Consider the following 21,864-nt stretch of genomic DNA (forward strand, 5'->3'; position numbering starts at 1 on the left):
TATATTAAACACAGAAGTGCTGTACATGAAAAAAAAAAAATACATTAACACTTTGAGGCAAATATTATGGCAACAGAGAACAGGGTTTGTGTAAAGTCAGATTTGGAACAACATCTTTGGATTTTTGAATGACCATCGGTGCTCACTCTGGCTAATAATTAAGAACTGTCATTCTGGTTCATTATAATAATGTAAAGGTGCATGTAGAGAGGCTGAGGCCCAGGCTGAGGGAAGTAGAGCCTTTTTTGTAGTGGAGGTTAAAGGTCACACTGACTTTAGAGGGCGTTCACATACAATATCCATCAAGAAATTTGTTTATCTGATATGTTTAGTGGCAGGTTTCCCAGGATCTGCAGCCACAGCGAGGTGTCAGCTGTTCTTCAAAAATCAAACTCAAAAATCAAAAGAAAAGACTGGGAATAACAAGAGAACAGCTGAGTCAGACGTTTGGCTGGACAGGACCAAGGAGACTGAGCAGGTTCAGGTTCAGGTTGGACTGAACTTCTGACTCTGCGTCGGTCAGGTTTGGGTTTAAAAAAAAAAAAAATGTGACTAAGACAAAGTTTTTGTACTTACTGGGCTTTCCATGAAACATTCCCCTTCAGATCCAGTTTGGGTTTGGCTTTTATTTGGTTTTTCCACATATTTGTGTTATATTGCATATTTCAGAGGCCTGTGTTTGATATATTCAGACAAAAAAATGGTTCCAGACTACCTCTTATTTTTCATAAGTGTCTTACACGCCCTGCATCCTGTAATTCATAAATTTAACATATTTCATTCATATATTTCTGTATATATTATAGAGGATATTCATTATTCCACAAAAGCTGGTCAGTCAAGTCAGATTCTTTTATAATCAAACGTCTCTGGTCAGTTTTTGCCTTGATGTCTTGTGGCGTCGTGACATTTCCAGAAAACGTTTGGACAAGTTTACTCTCTGTAGCTCAACTTTTCCTGTGTATTTAATAAAAACTCATAAAAACTGTTATTAATGAAACCCAGGAGCCTGTGGATGGGATTTTATCTTGATTTTTTTTAATACCAATTTTTTTGGTGATTTGTTTTATGCGGTAATTTTCTTGATTAAACTTAAATATAGAATTATAATAACTATAAATACATGTTGTTCTTTTAACAAAGTTTTTGCTTCTTTTAGAGGATTTTTTCTCTTAATTTTCTTATAATTTCTTGTACTTTATTTTTACTAATTTATAGCCAATTTTCAGATAAATATCTTGTATTTTTTTTTTTCTATTTTCTATTTCTAATTTTCGGGTCATGTCTCACTAACCTGTTTGTCACCTTTATTCCCATCTCTCTGAGAGAAAAGTGAGTCCACTGAGGTTTCAAAGGGATAAAACAGTGACACTGTTAAAGATTGGAGTCTCATTTATTTTAGCTATGTACAGGAAAAGAAATGCTGAATTTCACCATTGACAGAAAAATAAAAATAAAATCACATCTCACCTGTCTAGCCTCTGTAACAGAGGTGCACTAGTTCATGACAACAGCTCAGTCTCTTGTACATGGACACACACAGCTCCTCTCATTCACTCTGCATCGCTCTCGTGCCCCTTCTGAACGTTACAAAAACTGTTTTTCTCTCCGATAGATATGATAGAGTTTATTTGCATGTAGCTGTGCTGTTGCTGTGATTTGCTGCTGATATTAAAACTATCCCGTTCTCTTGCTTTTTGGTGCGTTTCTAAGCAGTGAGTAGAGGCGTGAGGGCGGGGACTCCAATATACGTCTCTGTACGCAGCAGCCACTCAAACCCACACCCACACACACACATACACACACTATTTGTATGCATATTCACAATGGCCGCACACACACGCATGCACGCACACATGCACACGCCTCTCCCCCCCGTCTGTCCCATTCCTCCATGTCCTCCCATGATTCAGTTCGGTTTCCCGTACAAACAAAATCATCCCCCGAGTGAGGGGGTTTGGATTTACAGATGACAGGCAATTTCATAGCCCTGTGGTTAACAAATTAAAAAAACAAAAACAAAAACAAAAAAATCATCCCGGCGAAAGACTTGTCCTCCTCTGTGTGTCTGCGGTCACTCCTGTCCGAAGCCCTCCGTCTCCTCGATGGCAAACAGGAGCTTCTCTCTCAGCTGCTCCAGGCTTCTGTAGGGCGGCAGGTCCAGACGGTTGAAGCTGTGGGAGGGAAGGTGAACACACACACAGAGACGAGTGGGTGACTGACCTTCATGCACACACTACATTCACGGTGTTGGGATATGAAATGTGAATAAATAAACCAGAAGCTAAGAAAAAAATTGCATTTGGAGTCTGATTCTAATGAGACTGTCATCAAATGGGTGAACTGTCCCTTTAAAAATGAAAACAGAGATGATGTCACTCACCAGGTGTGGCTTCTTGGAAGCCAAGTCTCCTTCCCCACCTTGTCTATACAGAACTTCTGGGGTCCGTTACTCCCTGGAGGGAAGAAGGAGGACAGTCTCAGTCTGCTCATGTTAGGGATGTGCAATACTGACAAAAAATAACATCTTGATATTTTTGGGGATTTTGCAGATAATGATAACTAATGATATTTTGCATGCTTCAAAAATACAGAAATGAAAAAAAAAAAAAATCAAAAAAATCAAAAATGTGATTGTGAGAGTCTTGTATTGTACTAGCTTGCTCTTGCTAACAGTATATTAGATGCTGTTAATGATATTATCAAAACTATTGTTGTAGCAAAATGTGAAACCCTGTGCAGGTTTTGCTCCAGAGTTTGGTGACATGAATCAGACTTAAGGCAGATGAAATATGTCCGGCTAGGCAGGAAGTCCAAACTAGTCCAAGTTGTCTGAAACGTCTCTGTCGGCTGCTTTAACTGGCAGCAGATCCTCTGCAGTGTTGGTGGTGACAGAGTTTCTTATTTCTCTTGTCCTTCTTGCAGAGAGACTCTGCCAACCTCTGCTGAGTGTTTTTGTTTTGCCGACACCTCAGCTGGTTGGTCGTAGTCGGCTGTTGACTCCTGAAGCTTTTTCATATCCTTTTTCATTTTCTTCATATTCTGTGCGCTGGTTAATTCGCTGACAGTGAAACATGTTCATTGTCTTTAACGGCCACTGCTCTGCAGATCGGCGTCTTTTGGGCGACATTTGTCTTTTTGAAGCCAAAGCGCCTCCATGTGAGTGAGGATGAGCCACATCAAGCAGTTAAATCTGACAAATATGACACGCTGCATGTGTTATCAACATGCATGCGCTCTAGTCTGATCATACACAGTGAAGGTGTGTGGACTCTGAAGGTGTGTTCTGATTGTCTTTTGCAAAGTACCATACTTGAGTTTGTCATTTCGCACACTGTTAAAACAATAATTAAGATATTTTCATAGACAGTCTTTGTATTTTTCAGGACACCTCAGCTGCTCCAAAACAACACCTCTTCAAAACGCACAGCATAAATTATCAGCCAGTTTCTGACCTGATACCTGATCCTCATATTTAACTGCCTTCATTTGTGACGAGGAATCACAGCGACTGAGGGGGTAATGATTCATCAAACAACACCTTTGTTTTTTTTTGTTGTTTTTTTTGCATTGTCACTTTATACTTCAGGCAGCTGCATTAGATTGTGTAAATCCCACGCTCAAGCAATCAATCAACTGTGTCTCCAGAAAGCCTCCAACACTGCTTGTGTTGACAATGTGTGTGTTGTTTGAGGCGCTGGACATTTTTCCAGCTGTGGAATTTCTTCTGGATGTTTACAGGTAAATCATTATTAGACTCAGAGCTTCAAAACCAACTTTCACATGTGGAAATTTGTCAGAGTCTAGCAGCTACTTTCACCTTCCAGAACCGTGACTGCAAACTGAAACTGCAGCCAAACTAAGGACACTGACTTTAGTCTGAACAGCAACGATGAGCAGTAACTCAAGTCTGATATTCCCAGATGATCCTAAAAGTCAACAGCCACGTGATGCTCTGATGTGCAGGGATTAGGGATTAAGGGACGGGGAGTTCAGTACCTATGAGTTCAGCAAAGCCTCCGACGGGAAGCCGACACGTTCCCGTCACAAACTGAAGCAGTCGGATTCTCTTCTCGTTGTCCATCTCCTTCACCACCTGCCAGAACCAGTGGATCTGCTTGCTGTTCTTGGTGTAGTGTCTGTAGATGGTGTTCTTCTGCCAGTCGGCCAAGTCGATCTCCTGCATTCCACACAGCATCAGCTGCAGGCGACACAACCAGAGGAGAGGCGTTAGGAACAGAGGATGGCACCACCACTTTGCCATCGCACAGAGCGAGACAGAACCTTTATAGAATGAGCGCTCACTGACACTTGAGAATACAATATCTATGATAAATATTCTTAATTCAATTCAATTCAGTTGTATTTGTATCATGTCGAATCATAACAGAAGTTATCTCAAGGTGCTTTACAAAAACTCAACAGAAATCGGCCAAATCCATGGACCTGCAGCACTGTCAGGTGGGCATCTAGTGAAGACATTTTTTATAAATATTATTTAACCATTTTTAAATAAATAATGGCAAAATAATTCTAGAGTAAGCACAATACATAACCATAAACCATAATAAAAAAGGATAAAGAGCGACCGAGCAGCTGTGCACCCCTCCAAAATACAGAGGATCCATTTAAAAAACAGAACAATGAAGGATAATTCGAGAATAAATAATATCATTGGCCCATACTAGTTTAAAGTTAATAATGAAAACACTGTAAAATAAAGACTAGAACAGAAAACATAACAGTAACTCAAAAATACTAAAAAACTATTCAGGTGCTCTGTCCCACTAAAGGATGAATGAAGACAAACCATGCAGATCAAAACAGGACAGATCAAGACGTTCAAACAGATTTCCTGTGTCCTGCTCTGCTTTTATCAAACTGGTGGGTGGGTCACCGTGTGGTAAACAGCTTGGGACCCGTGTTTTTTAAGAGCTGCAGTTTCACTTTCAGTTGGAGCAGCTCGCGTCACGTCGGGGCATCCAGCAGTAAATTCTGTCTTTTCCACTTTAAACAGTGTGTCTGCTCATAAAGCCAGTGCACTTCCAATCAAAGACATGCTGTTAGGAACTGTCAGACCACAGAAAGGTGTGTGCCCTTCACTTTGTTCTTGATCCGCGTGACGCTGCACTGGCTGGAGGACAACATGAGACGACAGACCTCCAGCAGACAAATTTCATTATGTGGCTCGCGCAGACGGCATTTCATCTGAGACGAGGACACGCTGGCATCCAATCCCAGCCGGAGCACAAATCAAGGACAAACAGGCCACATCTGAAAGAGTGCCGGGCTGATCCCCGTTCACTTGAGCTCAGTTTGATTTCATCCCACTCAGGAACAGATTGTTGTGATTGCTCAAATCCTGAAACCTTTGGCTTTTTTTTGACTTTTTTTTTGCTTTTCCCAAACTGAAGGAGTTTCTGCTTAATTCACTTTATTTCACAGAGGATTAGATTTCAACAGCGTGCCTGCAAAGTTTAACTTTTTAATAAAACCCAGAACTGAATTCAAGATGAAATCAGTTCGTTTCTGACTGAACTTGGTTACTTCAAGTTGTGAAACTCCTCACCTCCAGCTCCTTCTCGTCAAAGTAGCGGAGCCACTCCAGTGGAACCACCTCGTTGAAGCCGTCCAGGAAGGCTTTGGTCTGCTCCTCCACCCCGCGAGTGAACCTCCAGTCAGTCAGCAGGCTGAGTGGGACGCAGACCAACGGGTTAGTGAGACACAGGAAAATATTACAGTGACCTCTGTGGAGAATCATACTCATAATAACTTAGTAAATAGAAATAAACAAATGAAAAGCATGAAAATGTGAATAATGTACAGAAAGTATGTGCAAAGTGACATCAGCAGAACGTACAGAGACAAAAAAAGCCATGAATAAAAAATGTATGTATGTGAAAATGTGTGTATGAAAATATGCCAAAAACATAAAATATCCACAGTATTAAAAAACTGAATGAAAAAAAATCCTCAACATATGCAACACATAACAAATGCGAAAACCAGAAGAACCTGAATAAAATGAATATGTTGATGCACATTTGTGTCAAAGTGTGAAACCAGATTACAGATTACACCTAAAATATGAATGTAACTCCACTCTTGGTTATTTTTTTATTATTTAAGCGCTGATCAGCGTCTTTTTATTGGGTTTTCTTTCTGTTCAAATTTAAATCTCTGTAGGTGGCGCTGTTTTCTTTTTATGTTCAGCCACGGTGGCTGCTGCTCTACCCAGCTCTTCCTCTGTTTATTCCACACAAACCAGCAACATCAAACGCATCACTCGCTGTGCACTGGAGGATTTTTGAGGGCCAGATTTATGTCAAGTACATGAAAGCTGAAGTGCACTTTGCCCTGTGCATTCTGGGTAATTTGTGGTCCCAGTTTGCATGGAACTGACTTTGGATTTATTAAGGTGGCAGATAATTACACAGTCAGCAGTTTGGCTGCCTGAAATGTAGGTTGAATCCCTACTAATATGATATTTATTGAATTGCAAATGTTGTAGATGATTACTTTTATTGTATGAGTAAGTAAAAAAAAAGAAAGGAGACAAAGCCAAAGCTGAGGAGGAGGTGATGAGGATGATGAGGACCTGATGTACTCCTCCTTGTTCTCCTCGGTGACCAGCTCGTTCTCCCCGTCGTCCTTCAGCTGGTGAGTAGAGACTTTCCCGAGAATCTCCATGTCCTGAGCGAAATACAGCTCCACCCCACACTCGGCCAGGCTGTTCTCCCTAAACACACACACACACACACACACACACACAAACACAAAATACATGGGTAAAAAAAAAATCTCCATTCCCACAGGTACACCCACTTGTCCTGTCCTGAACTAATCCCTTGTCAGACTAGGAGCTGGTAAAATGCCTCACTTTGGAGGATTTCAACTCCCTGTTGGTGCAGGTGACCCCGTCCCGCTCCACTTACTTGACCCACACGATGGAGTTGTAAAACTCGGGGTCGATGGACTCCAGGTCTTTGAGCGTCGGTTTCTTGTTCAGCATCCGCTTGTAGAACGGCAGCGTGAAGCCGGTGTCGATGAACTTGCCGTGGTACAAGGCCTGCAGGGAGGACGTTTCATTAGCGACTGGCAGCACAAATGTTCCCTTCTGCTCCAAAACACAACACACACACACACACACACACACACACACACAGAGGCACCGAGGCGTCCGCTCACTGAGGCCCTGGTGATGCCAACGTCCCTGCATCTAAAGCTCAAAAACCTGAAAGCTGCAGGTGTGAGGTGACACGAGGTGGAACCAGGACGAGTACGTGATGGTTTGGTAAATGTGCTGAATTATCAGATCAGCAAACTATCACGTCAGAGGGAACCCAAGAGTGAAACTTTAAGCCTCTGAAACCCATTTAGCCTGAGCACATCCACCTGACTTTCATTTAAAAAGAAAAGGTGATCAGCAAATCAGCCAGAAATGAGATGAAAATAAGAAGGAAACTTGCAAAAGATGTCAAGGACATGACTGAAAAGTAGCACAAATAAATACTCAAATTAAAGTAAATAAATAAATAAAACACAAATAATAAAAAATCGATCTATCTATATATAGAGACACAGTATAGAGAGAGATAATTAAGATTTTGTTTTATTTATTTATTTATTTAAAAAATATAGTTCCATATGTGTAGCTATTGCACAGATGTATCTTTACGCTATATCGTGCAACACTAACAATTACCATAAAATTACCCAAAAAATTGTATTAAAAAAATTACAAGAAACTGTCCACAAAATGACTGAAAAAAGTAAAAAATTAAAAAGAAAAAGAAATAAGGTCAATTTTGCTCTTAGGGTTAAAAAAACATTCCACAATGCTGACTGTCGCTGGAGTGATGATGCATCTCACCAGGCCAAGTTACACTGACTGGTCCAAAGGGGGCGCTACACTCACAGGCTATAACCAGGTGCTATGGTGTGGGACTGCATTTACACACGGCTTCCAAATTAACTTCTGGTGACTTTTCCTTTTCCTTTATCTTTCTCTTTCTTTCCCCCATAATGACAGAAACTTCAGACTGGACTTCACCTCGCTCTGTGAGAGAGCGGTGTCTGAGTGTGTGTGTGTGTGTGTGTGTGTGTGTGTGTGTGTGTGTGTGTGTGTTCATGAAGAGAGGCAGAGTGAGTAGGTTCGGCCAGATGGGGCTGTTCAATGTTCAAACACCACAGAGGGCTCAGTGTCACAACGCGCCAAAAACAACACAGACACACACTGACTGACTCAATCACAGCCTGTTCTGTTCCACTGTGTCCTGACCATCTGTCTGTCTGTCTGCACAGCCAGCATCACACACACACACACACTAAAACTAACACACAGATGAGAGAGATGCAGGCTGACAGAAAGACAGCCGGTTAGGTAGAAAGGCCGACAGAAAATGGAACGGAGAATAAAGTAAAAGAGACGAGCAGAAAGTGACAAAAAGTAAGAAGGAAAAAAAACTGAGAGAAAAGAAAGAAAAGGGAGAAATGGGTTTCAAGACAAGCATCTTTATAAGGGAAGTCAGCAAAGTGCATTTCAGGACTAAATATAGGCGACAACTGGCGGGTGTGGGCTGGGTGCGGCAGTGAGGTCATGGTGTGGGTGGGTGGGTGGGGGGGTTGAGGGATGGGTGGGAGTGGGGGAGTGGAGGGTGTTGGCTTTAGGGCTAACAGCTTTCTGGAGGCTGTCCAATGAGAAAAGAGAAGAAGAGGGACAGAGAGAGATGGCATTCTTCACATTGCTTATCGATATGACGCATTATGAGTAAGAGAGAGAGTTGGCCAACACAGTGGGGGGGTGAGGAGGGGGCGGGGTGAGGCTGCCTGTGGCGGTGGGCAAGAAGCAGCAAGCCGCATCTCCACGGTGACTCGTAAATATGTCAGCACACACCACATGTGGACATGTCTTCTGTGTGTTCTGCTTGTTCCGGAAAACCAACAAAACACCTAAAACCTCTGGATCCCGTTGTTGCACCGGATGCTACTGACCATTTTCAGGCCACCAACAACCACTTCCCTGCACGACGACGCTTCCTGTGAAAAAGCCTCTGCAGCAGCATTCAGAGCATCACGGGACGGTCAAACTGCACGGGAGTCTAATGACGCGGCTTTAGGTGGGTTAGCAGCGGGGGCGAGGAGGGTTACGCACTCTGTTCAGTAAAACGGAGTGATTTCTTTCTGCACTCCGACACAACTCAGGATGTTCTCACACTTCTAGGCTTCGTTCAGACCATTTCTCATTTGTGTGACCTGGATACAGACTGCCAGCTCCTCTGCCAACGAGGGAGAGAGAAGATTTCCCCTGATGGTTCGTCACAGCCCGCCATCGGCCCGCCAGCTAACAACAACATCAGGACTCTGAGATTCAAACTCTATCTGTGAGAACTCAACTTTTATTTTGGTGACCTGTGACCGGCCTGTGAATGTGTGTGTGGACCCAGCAGCTTATTAAAATCTCAGTTAAAGGTAACGCACCATAAGAATTTATTTTTTAGCTCTCTGGCATCACCTTATGGTATTCATCGTTAAACAAAAAGTACATTAAAGGGTAAAATATAGTAACACAAGAGGGTTAAAAAAACATATAAGATTCCCCTGTGTCAATACCAATTTATATTTGTGATAGGTCAGCAGGCTGCTGTTTTATTGGATTATCATTTTCCTCTTTAGTTAATGCATTTTGGGTTAATTTGCAGGTACATACTTGTAGTAGTGAAGTCACAAAACTAAGAGAAAAATATTATTGATTATGATGTTAAAATTCACTCCACAAAGGAAAAAAAGAACATGAATAAGGGTTTAACTAAATCAAACGAGGAATTAAATTATGATCAAATGAGTGCAGGAAAAGGTACAGCACTATATATTTAGTTCAGTGCAGAGGTAAGTATTAGTCAGGAATCTGGAGGATTATTTACTAGATGATTCAAAGAACTGTTAAAATGCTATATTTTTTTTTTTTTAAGTATTTAAAGTTCCCTTAGGAGGCACTGCAATAAACTGACACATTATTTTTTTTTTCCAGCCATGAGGATTTTCTAGGATTTCTCTTTACTGGTAAACATGACAGATATTTATAAAGTCAGTATCAAGTTCAGCAGATTTTGAGTTTTTTAACATAAGAAATGTTGACTGCTGCAGAGGAACTCTAATTTGTTGGAACTAAGAACTTATGGGTTTAAATTTAAGACTATGTCATGACTTTTAAGACCCATTTTAAGATTTCTGAAGGACCGGCAGGCAGACTGGAACGATTCAGTTTCTGACCGACCGCAATAAAGAAGAGGCGACATGGAAGTCAGAGCCTGATCTCGAGGAAGCGAGAGGGAGCTCACCATGGCGATGAAGCGTCCGATGAAGCGGAAGTAGGTGAGGTGGTCGGGGTTGATGGAGGAGGCCGGGTTAATCTGCAGACAGTAGTTGTTCTTGCCGGCGTACTCAAACAGACAGTACATGGGGTTCAACACCTCATGGGACAGCAGGAAGAACCATTCCCTGTAGCGGAGAGCGAGCAGACAGAGCGGGCGTTAGAGCAGGGCCCACCTGGGCAGCAGGTCACACACTTTGTCTGCATGAAGCTTCAGACACCACAGCAGGGAGGCACTGCTAAAATCTGACAAGTCAGGAAGGAGGAAATCACGGGTGATATTTCAGAAACTTCCTTGCTTCAATCTTAAATGAGATTAGGAAGCGTGTTAGGTAGGATTTTCCCCAATTTGGTATTGCACAAGCTAATAATAACTAACTTAGGAATCCTATCTCATGTTACTTTATGATGTCTCAAGTTAGGAAATCCTAAATACTTCATCCAACATCACTTTGTAACTGATGGTTTGAGGATGTGAGGCAGGAATTTGCTAATTGCCGTCTGTTAAACTGTGTGATATCGTTCAGTCTACTATTAACCTTTTGCAGAATAAGTTCCACTTGTTGACATTTTGTTGGTTAGTAAAAACAATAAAAGAGCAGCCATTTGGACTGAAGCAACTTCATTTTGTCTGATTCCACGGTGACAGCAACCTGCCGACGGGCATTAGCTCTACAGAAACAGCCAAACTTCTCACTCAGGCTCTGGTTTGCTGATGGACGTCATAGAAAGGCATGAGCATTAAACTGAGACTGTCTCATAACCAGTTAAAATCTGCTTGTAACTGGTTTTAACAAGTTAGCTAACACGACCTAGTGGAAAAGTGAAATGTCAGGATGGCTTAATGGTTATCGTAAAGGTCCTAAAGTTATCCTAAATCAGGTCCTAATCTAAATCACCATGGTTACCAAACAATTAATATAAGATCAGCAAGTTAGGAAGTTTCTGTAATATTGGCCCAGATCTTTGTGATTGGATTAGTGTCATTATTAGTTTTAACTGGTAAGAATGCCAAATGCTGACACATAAACACAACAAGTAGAACATTATCTGATCAGAAAACAATTACAGAGAATAAAATAAAAAAAAAATGAGCATCACACTGGTTCTGATGACATGACAAACAAGAAACAACCACCATCATTAATCTAGGAATGACAAAGAAATTTGGCCCTGCAGTGCACATTTTGTAATGAAAGGAATTAACAAAAATCAAAGCATTAAACAAAAAACAATGCATCTTAAAGTAACAATGTGCGATATAAATAGATTAAAAATTCTATTGCTTTAGAGTAGATTTGGACGTACAAGCCTGCAGGCCAGTTTGATCCGTATTCATAATAGTGGTGGTGCATGGACCTCCGAGATATGATGTTTAGACTGATCCCGTCCCCATTTCCACGAGGAGAATTTTAAAATAAGTGGGAGCAGAGTGGCTCGTACAGCGGCGGATATAAAACACCAACAAAGCAGATCATGCCAACATAAAAAACACCAAGTCCAAGTACACATCTTGTGTGTGTGTGTGTGTGTGTGTGTGTGTGTGTGTGTGTATGTGTGTGTGTGTGATTACAATTATTTATGATCAGGTAATTTGTTCTTGGTGCAAGGTTATTACACGCAATTCCCTGCTCACTGCTCCTAGCGGATCTACTTTTCAATTCAAATGGCAAAAAAACAAGAAAAGAGACATTTATTTTCCTAGAAATGGGACCAGGACTTGTTTTTTTTTTTTTTTTTATATTGGAATAATCTGCTCTGTTCACCTTCATTTATGTGCTAAAAGTGTTATTTTGTGAGCTGCTGTATCGCACTATGGAAGTGAATGGAGAGACAGAAATCCAGTATTTTAGATTATCAGCCCAGAGCAGCTCAGAGCAGCTGATGAGGAAGTTTCAGCTCCATGTGGACTCAGATCACAGCCAGGGAACTGGACGAACCAACTATCTACCAAAGTTCAGTTTTATTTTAGAGTTGCAGTGGGTAGCCTTGTGTGCAGAATTGAATTTATTGGGAACTTTACAATTGAATTGAGAAGTGAAAAAATCCAGAGGACAGCACATATTTCCAAAGTGGTCTTGGATGTCGGCAGCTCCAATTTAAACTGAAGCGTCACAAGCAGATACGTATTTATTGGTGCACTCTGATGACAATACATACAGTACACAGACAAACAAATGTGCATACATCCTATGAAGAAAAAACATAGCACTCAGGATAAATACAGACAGCAGGGGAAAAAATAAAACACACACAAATGGACCGTAGCAGGATGCATATTAGAGAGAATGAGGGCCGCTGTCGCCGCCACCAACACCAACACCACCACCAACACCACCAGCACCAGAACCAAGCGCTCCGGGGCCCCGTCCCTCCCCCGTGGCGTGGGTGTATGGGAGGGAGGAAGGACAGATGAACGGACGGATGGACGGACGCAGACACCTCCCAACATCCCGTCCGTGGTTCTACCCTGTGGTAGAACAGCATGACGTCACCTACCATAGGGTAAAACCACTGACGTGACACCGGAGACAGAGACACAATGCAAAAAAATAAATGAATAAAACCCCGAACGAAACACCACCAAAAAAAAAAAAAACAAGAACAAAACCAAACAAAACAAAAAACAACAATAACAAACAGAGAAAGAGACCTGGAAGACAGAGGACCCAAAGGGGGAGACGGAGGGAAAGAGGGCGGACAAGATGGCAGGGGAGGAGGGCGGAGCTGCGCGGTACCACTTCAATCATTTATTTGATTTACTGGACTTTTTTTTTTTTGGACCTGTAGAAGGAGAAGGAGGTTGGTGAAGGAGGGAGGAGGAGCAGGGTGAAGGGGGAGGGAAGGGTTAAAAAAAAAAAATAAATAAAAATAAAATAAAAAATAAAATCAAAGGAAATTCACCAACACCAACACTCATTTAAAAAAGTGAACATAAATGGGTTGAGGAACGGCCCCCAAAACACCTGGAGGGCCACACAGAAACAGACGGGAGGCGGTGCGCTGGCCTTGCGGTCGCTCTCACCTGGCAATGCCGCCGTAGTCCAGCCCCTCCTCTCCTCTCATGATGATGTAGAGTCTCCTGCGCAGGTCATATGGCTTCACATTCATAATCTGAGGACAGGACAGATAAATATTAGGAAAAACAGCTTTGGAGACTGATACAGCGTTTAGAAAGAAATCATCTGTAAGTGCAAAATAGATTTATTTCTCATGCAGGTTCATTTGCTCTCTAGTTTCATTGTGTCTGGTGATTTTTATTTTTTATTTTTACAGAGTGCTGTCTGTCACACACCTGTTGAAATGAGTCCTCGAACAGCGTCTGTCTGGACACAGAGATCTTGACGTGGCTGGGCAAGGCATTGGACTAGACAGAGAGAACAATAAACACAGATTTTAAAACAGAACATTTTTGTCTTTTTTTCCCTCTAAATGGATTACTGTCTGCCACTAAAAGCAGTGTTAAATAATAATAACATATTAATAATAATAAAAAAAAAAACAGTCAAATAAATTCAGTCAAACTTATTGTTTGTTCCATTGTTTTACTTGCAAAAGCACAAACAATGTGGTGTGTGTCAAGCTTTAACTTTAAAACTTTAAATTCATTCATTCAGGAGCCATGAACTTAAAGAGCAGTGTGTTGGAAAAAGCCTCTGGAGAATTGATAATTGATAGTAACTGATGTTAAAATCCCAAAACTCTGATCTGCGACAGTTTAACCCATCGTCAGTGTTTGGTAATACAGACCCACACACGGAATAAGAAGTTTGATTTTAAAAAATCTCATGTCTGTAATCATTTTAACTGACGGACAGGCTTTTTTTTCTGACCGCACACTCCAGTCAGCACTTACATGGCAAAGGAAACGGAACTGGTGGTATTTCCACCTGAAACTGCGATCGTAGGCCCCAGGTGAACCACCCTGCCGCGACCTACACACACACACGCGCGCACACACACACACACACAATGAGAGGGAGAGAAGTGGATGACTTAGTCCAAGTTACACTGTTCAAGCAGAAACCAGGGGAAATCCCCCACTGGCCATGCATTTCCAATTCTGAGACTGTCTAATAAGAGGAATGTATTTATCAGAGGTGTCTTGTAACCCACATGGGTCCATGTAGACACCCGACTCCAACCCCTCAGGACCCTCCAAGCTTTTCGCTGTTAGATATGTAGTCATATGTATTCAATTTGTATTCTGTAGACAGAGGGGAAACAGCCATTTCTGTCACTGGAGCCAACATTTGGGCAAGGAAACACTCCTCCTTTTGCAGAGAACCTTCTGGTACTCCTTTAAAGTCATTTACCATTTTTGCTATAATGTCTTCTTAGTCAACTTATCCCTTAAGTGAAGAGAGAGTAGACATCAAACTCACAGGCTCTGCTGCTCCATGCTAACACGTTACACTCTGTGGAGTTCCAAGAGTAAGCAATGACAGCGGCTAGCTAAATATAATACAATAACAGATAAATAACATTTTATATGAGCTAAAGACTAGCTAGGACAGGGCAGCTTGGGAATGACTGTTGTGGACACTGGAAACCACACAGATGAAGTCTTACATTCACAGCAGCCATCCTGCTCTAAATAATGCCTTGGTGTGTCTGGGGCTCAGAGACAGAGGTGAGTGCAGGCGTGCAGCTGTGTTAGTATAAGCTCCACCAACCCAGTGCACACACACTGGATATGTGCCTTGTCAGCATCCGAAAGAGAGAGAGGGAGAGAGAGAGGGAGAGAGAGAGAGAGAGATCGACAGATACTGGGAGGAAGGGCGGGAGGAAAGAATGAAAGGTGGGGGAGAAAAAGGCCTCTAATGCGTTGGGACTGTGCTTGCCAAGCTGCCAGGCACATCATGGTTCGGGTTAGGAAATTGAGACCGCAATGGCAGAGTGCTGGCCGCGGATACACACTCCTGCAGGATCCAACGCGAAAACATTTAAGACACTTTCAGAACCGCTCCATGACCGCCGGCCTAAAAATACAGCCTCAAGACCTTCTTATGTTGAAACATCAGCATGAAAAGCAGTTTGCAGATGCACACGCAAACCGGCCTGCATCTACAAAAATTGTGCACACAAAGGAAGAATCACATAAGCAAATACACACACACACATGCACACAAGCCCAGGCAGCCTACAGTGGATCTGTTGTCGCACATCTGCACATTTTACGGACTTTCTGGGAAGATTTGAGACTGCTTCGAGGCCAGGCGCACATCCACAAGCCGAGGGGAAGGGGTGTGTGTGCGTGCGTGTGTGTGTGTGCGTGCACACTTGCATGAACGTGTGCACATGATAAATTATGACTCCCTTTGTTAAAGTGAAATATCTGTGACGCTGAAGGTACTTCGGTCTGTATTAAAGAAAGTAATGAAAACGGATAAAAGGCAAGCAATGATCAACCATGAGCTCAGTAAGGTTTTAGCTGTACAGAAAACACTTTGCAGAATTTGGTCCTTTGCTTCATGACTTCATGAAATGGAGGGAGGCTCTGAGTTGGTATTTGAAATGTATTAAACTGGACCGGGGGGGAAAACAATGAACATTTTTTTTTTTAACAGGATCTTGCTCATTTTGCAAGTGCTTTTTCTATTTTTGTGATTTGCCCACAAGCAGCTCAGTGCTACACATCTTCTCCTGAATGTGTTTCTGCCTGTGTGTGTAATATGCTTTAAAAAAAATAAATAAAAAAAATAAAAAAAAGGTTGATTGGGGGTGTCAGGGGAGGGGGTTGGCTGTATGGATATTTACCCTGACTCAAAGCCGGGGCGGGGGTCTTTAAAGGTGGTGGTGCGCGAGTTGTGGTCCACAAAATATCGGACTCCCTCAGCGGTGTACTTCATCTCCCAGCCCGGGGGCAGGGGGGGCTCCTGGATCATCCTGCAACAGGGAGAGGGGCAGTGAGCTCGTTCCCAGCCAGAGGGCCTCATCCCCGGGATAAATTAGCACACCTCCCCCACCGTCCCGTGGATCTGAAGAAACTGTGCACACTAACATAAAACCCTTTCCCTGCTCTGACATTCACAGCCACTTCAAGGAGTTCGGCTCCTCCGTGGAAGCTCGAGGTGCGCCTGAACTATTCGGACGCTGCCAACTGAAAACCAACCCAAGTGGCGACTGGCCCGGTGTAAAGGGGAAGCCATAACCACAGCTCCGGTGGATGGAGAGAAGATGGGGTTTGATCACAAGAGAGAAATAAGCATTCAAATTTGCAAGATGCTTAATGTCATTTCATTTTCACTTAACTGGATGACAGGGAGGGGAGGAGGGGTGATCACTCTGAGTGAAGCGAACAAAGAAAAGACTATGTAAGTGCATTTTTCAAGCAGCATTTTAATGACAAATAAACAGAAGCTGATGTTTAAAAAAAAAGAACCAAATGATCTGTTATCATCACGGTTGGTGCGAGTCTGTGATTCTGAATTTGAAGAAGAAACTTGGTTTCATTTGCTGTCCTCGCCTCAGACGGGAGACAAAAAAAATTTATAAAATTTTAGTAATTTCCAGGCTTCGGATAAATAATCCTCCCATGCCAAATATAAATTGGGGGCTGCTGAATACGGTATTGACATAGGAGCTGAATAATATCACCCGGTTACAGCCCAAAATTTTTTACTTTCATCTCTAGCGGAAACACAGTTCTGAGCTACAGTTGGATTATGTACACTTCCATAACTCTTTCATGATTTTCCATGATGTCTGTGAGCTTAACGTTTTATTTTTTCCGGCTGTGTTAATATATCCTGTCAGCTCACCACAACCAAGCTGGAAAATACTTTCTTCCATCTTCCTACAAAGTCATCCGTATGTAAAAATTCCACAATATTCCCTGAGAATTTATAAAAATCCTCTTGCTCTGAATTCCACGATATTCCAGTTGGGAATTCCGGTCACAAAACTGTTTATATTACATACTGCAAATGACTCCTCACTCTGTCATCACATATTCTCTTATATGTTACATGAGCAAAAGCAAACACCAGATGTGCAGGCCGACGAGCAGGCAGTCATAACAAACACACGCTTACACACACACACACACACACACACAGACACACACACACATGTTCACATGTTCGCTCATGGTCTCACCCTTGGGTCCGAGGATCCTCCCACTGCGTGGTGCGCGTGTTGTGGTTGACAAAGTACACTCTCCCATTGTCCTGGCGCTTCTCTGTGGGGTAGAGACGGCGTGATTTAAGGTGACGGATGGGGGCCGGGACGTTTATTAAGACAGGAGAGAGAAACAAAGCTAAATCTAGCGAGCGACCCCCGGCCTGAATCGGGTTAATAAGTAGGTATCATAGGTGTTGCATGAGCGTGTCCGACAGTGACAGTGGGGGTTATTATTCCTAGGAGGATGAAGAGATAGAGAGAGGAGGAGGAGGAAGAGGAGGAGGGGGCTGAATCTCACCATGGTGATAGAAAACCAACGAGTCTGTGTGGTATTTCACTGTAGCTCGATCCAAAATACCTCGCTAGGGTAAACCTAAGCCTCTCTGGCTGGGGTTTTTGCATGTGTGCGTGCATGTGTGTGGTAATGTGTTCGCGCAGTGTGTGTGTGTGTGTATGAGGAGAGGAGGAAAAATGATCATGGCTGAAGAGGGCAAATATTTCAAAAAGAGGGGAAATGTTTCATGACTAAAAAAACAAGCTGAATCGAGTACAAGTAACCGTAACGCAGGAATACGGGAGGTTGCGTGATTTTGTGTGTGTGTGTGTGCTATTTGTTTAAGTGTTGATCTCGCGGCCCGTAGTAGCTGCCCCCCTCCTCCTCCTCCTCCTCCCGCCATCACTCGCTGACATCTTTTTCTCATTAGCAGGAGTGTGTGGAGGGCGTAGAAACAGTAGCGCTCGCATTGCAACTCTTACTAGCCTTCCTTTGCTTTCTCTCCCACCCCCATTTTATTCGTCCGTTCAAGTTTTGAAACCAGCCTCCCCCCCATGTTAAGACGTTCTTTCATTCCTCACGGCCCCCCCCGACTTCCCCTCCTCCATTCCCTTCTACCGCTCCCCTTTGCCCATCTCTCTCTCTCTCTCCCTCTCTTTCTCTCTTTTTCTCCTCAAAAGAGAAGCAACCGCAGATGAGAAAGAACGCGTCCAGAGAGGAGAATCTGAGCCAGTGATATAATTGTGGTTTTTCGTCTTGTGGTGCCACAGCATGTTGAAAAGGCATCATGGGCAGAGAATCTGAGCGAGGGGTTGGGGAGAACATGGCTGGGTAAAGAAGAAGTTTGTGAGAAATTTTTGGTGGGATAGAGAGATTCGCCAGCACCATTCCTTATGAATGAATGCGTATGGAATGGTTGTGCATGTATCGAATTGCATTACGCACTTGGGAATAGGCTGGATTATGAAGAGTTCCATCAATAATGCAGCCCGTATAATTTGCGGACTTGCGAGTGAAGGATTTGCGTACACTGATAAATGAGTATAACATGAAAAGAAACCCTTCTACCTACAATGCACACAACACAATGCAACATTAAGGAACGCTACATAAACGACTGAACTAACAACTCATTGTCAACAGAAATTCCTCTTTCAGAGTTTCTGATATTGCAGAAATGCCGAAAATAATTGGACTTGTGCCAGCCACAAGGAGAGAAACCATTTGTCCACTCCTCACCAGAAAGGCGCTCCCTCACAGCGGCCTTGAGGAGTGAAAAGTGAATTTAGGGAACCTGAAAATGAGAAAATCAAGTCCAGGTAGAAATGACCCAAGGGCTTCTATTCTGCATCTTTGCCCTGCTTTACTTCACCGGTGCAAAACGAGAGCCAGTGGCTGTTGGGCAATGGGCAATAATCAGAAAACCTACCTGCACAGGGGCTGGCGAGGCTGCAGGTTTCAGAGTGAAACCAGCCTCGACTCAAGAATCTCAGCCTGACTGAGGAGTTTTAATTTAACACCAGCCCCGTCTAGCCAGGTACTTCCTGAGCTTGTTCCCATATTTGTGGCAGCTCTACAAACATTTCCACAACTTAGCGAATCTCCAAAAATTCCTGACAGAAGCAACGCCACGGTTCAAGCTTCAGAGGTCTTCACTTTGCAAGAAATATTTCATAAAATGCCGAAGTATGTTAATGTGGAAGGCATGTGCAGGGTGTGCGTGCACAGAGACATGGACGGTGGTATACGAGTGTGTGTACGGTGAACTTACCCCATCCAGGAGGCAGGGCGCCCAGAGGGTCATTTTCCACTGGAGCACCGGATGACTGAGGGAGAAAACAGACAGAGACACAAAACGAATCCAGTTAGGACAACTTCCTCTCTCTTTGTGCTCTTCTTCCACCTTTCTGCTCATCTTTTTCCTCTCTCTTTTTCTCCGTTTTCTTCTTTGCCTTCTGCTACAGCGTGGTGTGAAATTCTTCTGTCTGTCCACTCAGTGTCTCACTGCTGTGTGAGGATGAGAGGGAAAAAAAAAAAAAAAAACACCCCGAAAACAAACTCAAAGAGAAGGTGGAGAAAGAAAAAAAAAAATCAGGTTTGCAGAGGGGTAGGAAAAAGGAAAAAACTAGAAAAATGCCAACGAGGAACGTACTCTGAGTCCCACTGCAGGTTTGGAAAATCGAGATCAGGAGGAAAAGCTGCGGCGAAGTCTTCATTTGACGGGATAACCGCCTCGCGAATGCGCCAAACCGGGGTAAGCTACCTGTCCGTAAGTCAGGCAAGCTCAAAGTGTGTGCGTGTATGTGTGTGAGAGTGTGTGTGTGTGTGTGTGGAGGAGGAAAGGGGGGAAGCAGGAGGAGGGGGGGTGGGGTGGCTCCTCACTGGTGCAGCGGTAAGGGGCGACTGAGGGAGCTGGCCAGCCGGCGGCTCGTATGCCTTCCAAAAACTACACGCTTGGTAGGAGGATAAAACAACAACGCTGTTCCAATGAGCTCACTGGCTGGACCCAAGCCCCACCTCCTGGCTTCCCGCTTGCCACCCCCCCCACACCACACCACCCTCCTCCACCAACACCTCCTCCAGCCTGGCACCCCCTCCCTACTCCACCCCGAGGTCCTCCTCCTTCTCTTTTCTCTTCTAGCGGTGCTGTGAAAGTAGGCAGGGAGGTGCGATGTCTGAGGGAACTGAGGGAACATTCATGCTTGTTCCAGACTGGACCCCCACACCCCTGCACCTCAATCCAGCAACCCCCCCTCCCGTCCCGCCCCACCTCCACCCTCCAACCCACCCCATGCCTGACAAAAGGCACCTTTATTCACCCTGGATCTGGAACAACTGTAGGGTTTACTCAGCCAGCACAGGAAAAAAAAAAAAAAAAAAAAAAGTGTGTGTATGGGATGGTGTATGAGGTATAGTGTGGAAAGTTTGTGCGTGGCAAACACTCACTGGATGTGTATGTGCTTACTAATGTTGGAATACACATACACACATCCATACATAGACATGAAAATGTTACCTTGAGTGGAAAAGGAGCTGAAAAGACGCTTGTTGGGGAATTAGCAGCCGCTGATGGGTTTTCATGGCTACGAGCGAGATGTTAATCAAACAGTCCCATTTCAGTGTCCAAAACTACTTCATCACCATTAGCTGTGCCGCGCAACAGAGCACAGACCCCTCTAATGAGAGCATATTACAGTTTCATTCAGGGATGTACGGTGGGTACACGATGACCTCCAGCTGACAAGAAAACACCAATTTGAACAATTATACCCTGTGTTCATATGAGTTTACCACTTGCTATGACTTTACTTTATAAAGAAACTGCTACAAAAGAAAAAGTGGGCAATCTGAGTTTATGCGGGTTGCCTTGCTGAACAACTCTAGGACTATTCCAAGCGACAATTAGAAGCGATGAGGATTGAGGATGTAATGTTTTGTCTGCTGTCCGAACATGCTTCCATTTTCCAAAAGTGCACCAGTGCAGCATTTTCCCCCAGGAGTTGAGACACCACAAAAGTAATGATTACGCAGAGAAGCCATAAAGTTGCGTATTAACTGAGAAGCCATAAAGCCACATATTATATCCACTCGATGTCAACGTCACTTTACGCAGCATTTCCCAAAATAAATGTGACTATGCCCATTTAAAGTCTCTCTGTCATGGAAACTCTGAAGGAGCTGGGATGGAAAGGACTGGGGCCTGCAGGAGCAGGAAGAGTGGGCATATTATGGGGTTAAAGGGTGTGTGTGTGTGCGTGTATGTGTGTGTGTGTGTGTGTGTGTGTGTCACTCCCATCGACAGCCAATCTATGCTCTGGCGCCCCACCCTTGTGGGTTTTCTGTGACTAAAAAAGGTAAAAGGAGAATATAATGATATAAAGACATGATGACTTCATCCCCAGCTCTGACCATTCAGCTCCTCACCGGCTTCCAGACTGAGTGAGGCTGAAGGAAAGAAAGAAAGAGAGAGAGGGAGGGACACAGAGAGAGACAGAGAGAGGGAGGGAGAGGGAAAAGCAGCATGTTGGCTGAAATGTGTGAAATGAATGTTGGGTAATATGGATATGTAAGGGATAGCTCATAAAGAGCCACT

General features: G+C 43.5%; 1 protein-coding gene across 4 annotated transcripts in view; it reads right to left on the reverse strand.

Annotated features, from left to right (window-relative positions):
- Positions 1 to 1,374: 1,374 nt before the first annotated feature.
- wwp2 (WW domain containing E3 ubiquitin protein ligase 2) overlaps positions 1,375 to 21,864 on the reverse strand; it is a 57,746-nt gene continuing 37,256 nt past the window's right edge. For 2 of the 4 annotated variants that reach the window (XM_030053301.1, XM_030053302.1), the window contains exons 11-24: positions 19,543 to 19,597; positions 17,474 to 17,555; positions 16,628 to 16,660; positions 16,133 to 16,261; positions 14,229 to 14,307; positions 13,668 to 13,739; positions 13,398 to 13,486; positions 10,341 to 10,500; positions 6,936 to 7,069; positions 6,599 to 6,739; positions 5,570 to 5,690; positions 4,000 to 4,201; positions 2,384 to 2,456; positions 1,375 to 2,174 (exon numbers count right to left, since the gene is read on the reverse strand). In XM_030053301.1, the coding sequence (XP_029909161.1) occupies positions 2,075 to 2,174; positions 2,384 to 2,456; positions 4,000 to 4,201; positions 5,570 to 5,690; positions 6,599 to 6,739; positions 6,936 to 7,069; positions 10,341 to 10,500; positions 13,398 to 13,486; positions 13,668 to 13,739; positions 14,229 to 14,307; positions 16,133 to 16,261; positions 16,628 to 16,660; positions 17,474 to 17,555; positions 19,543 to 19,597 (1,470 nt within the window). In that variant the 3' untranslated portion in view covers positions 1,375 to 2,074. The remainder of the gene's footprint in view (positions 2,175 to 2,383; positions 2,457 to 3,999; positions 4,202 to 5,569; positions 5,691 to 6,598; positions 6,740 to 6,935; positions 7,070 to 10,340; positions 10,501 to 13,397; positions 13,487 to 13,667; positions 13,740 to 14,228; positions 14,308 to 16,132; positions 16,262 to 16,627; positions 16,661 to 17,473; positions 17,556 to 19,542; positions 19,598 to 21,864) is intronic. The other 2 variants (XM_030053303.1, XM_030053304.1) reach the window with 2 other exon arrangements.

This window comes from Myripristis murdjan, chromosome 6, assembly GCF_902150065.1.
Source record: "Myripristis murdjan chromosome 6, fMyrMur1.1, whole genome shotgun sequence".
NCBI lineage: Eukaryota > Metazoa > Chordata > Actinopteri > Holocentriformes > Holocentridae > Myripristis > Myripristis murdjan.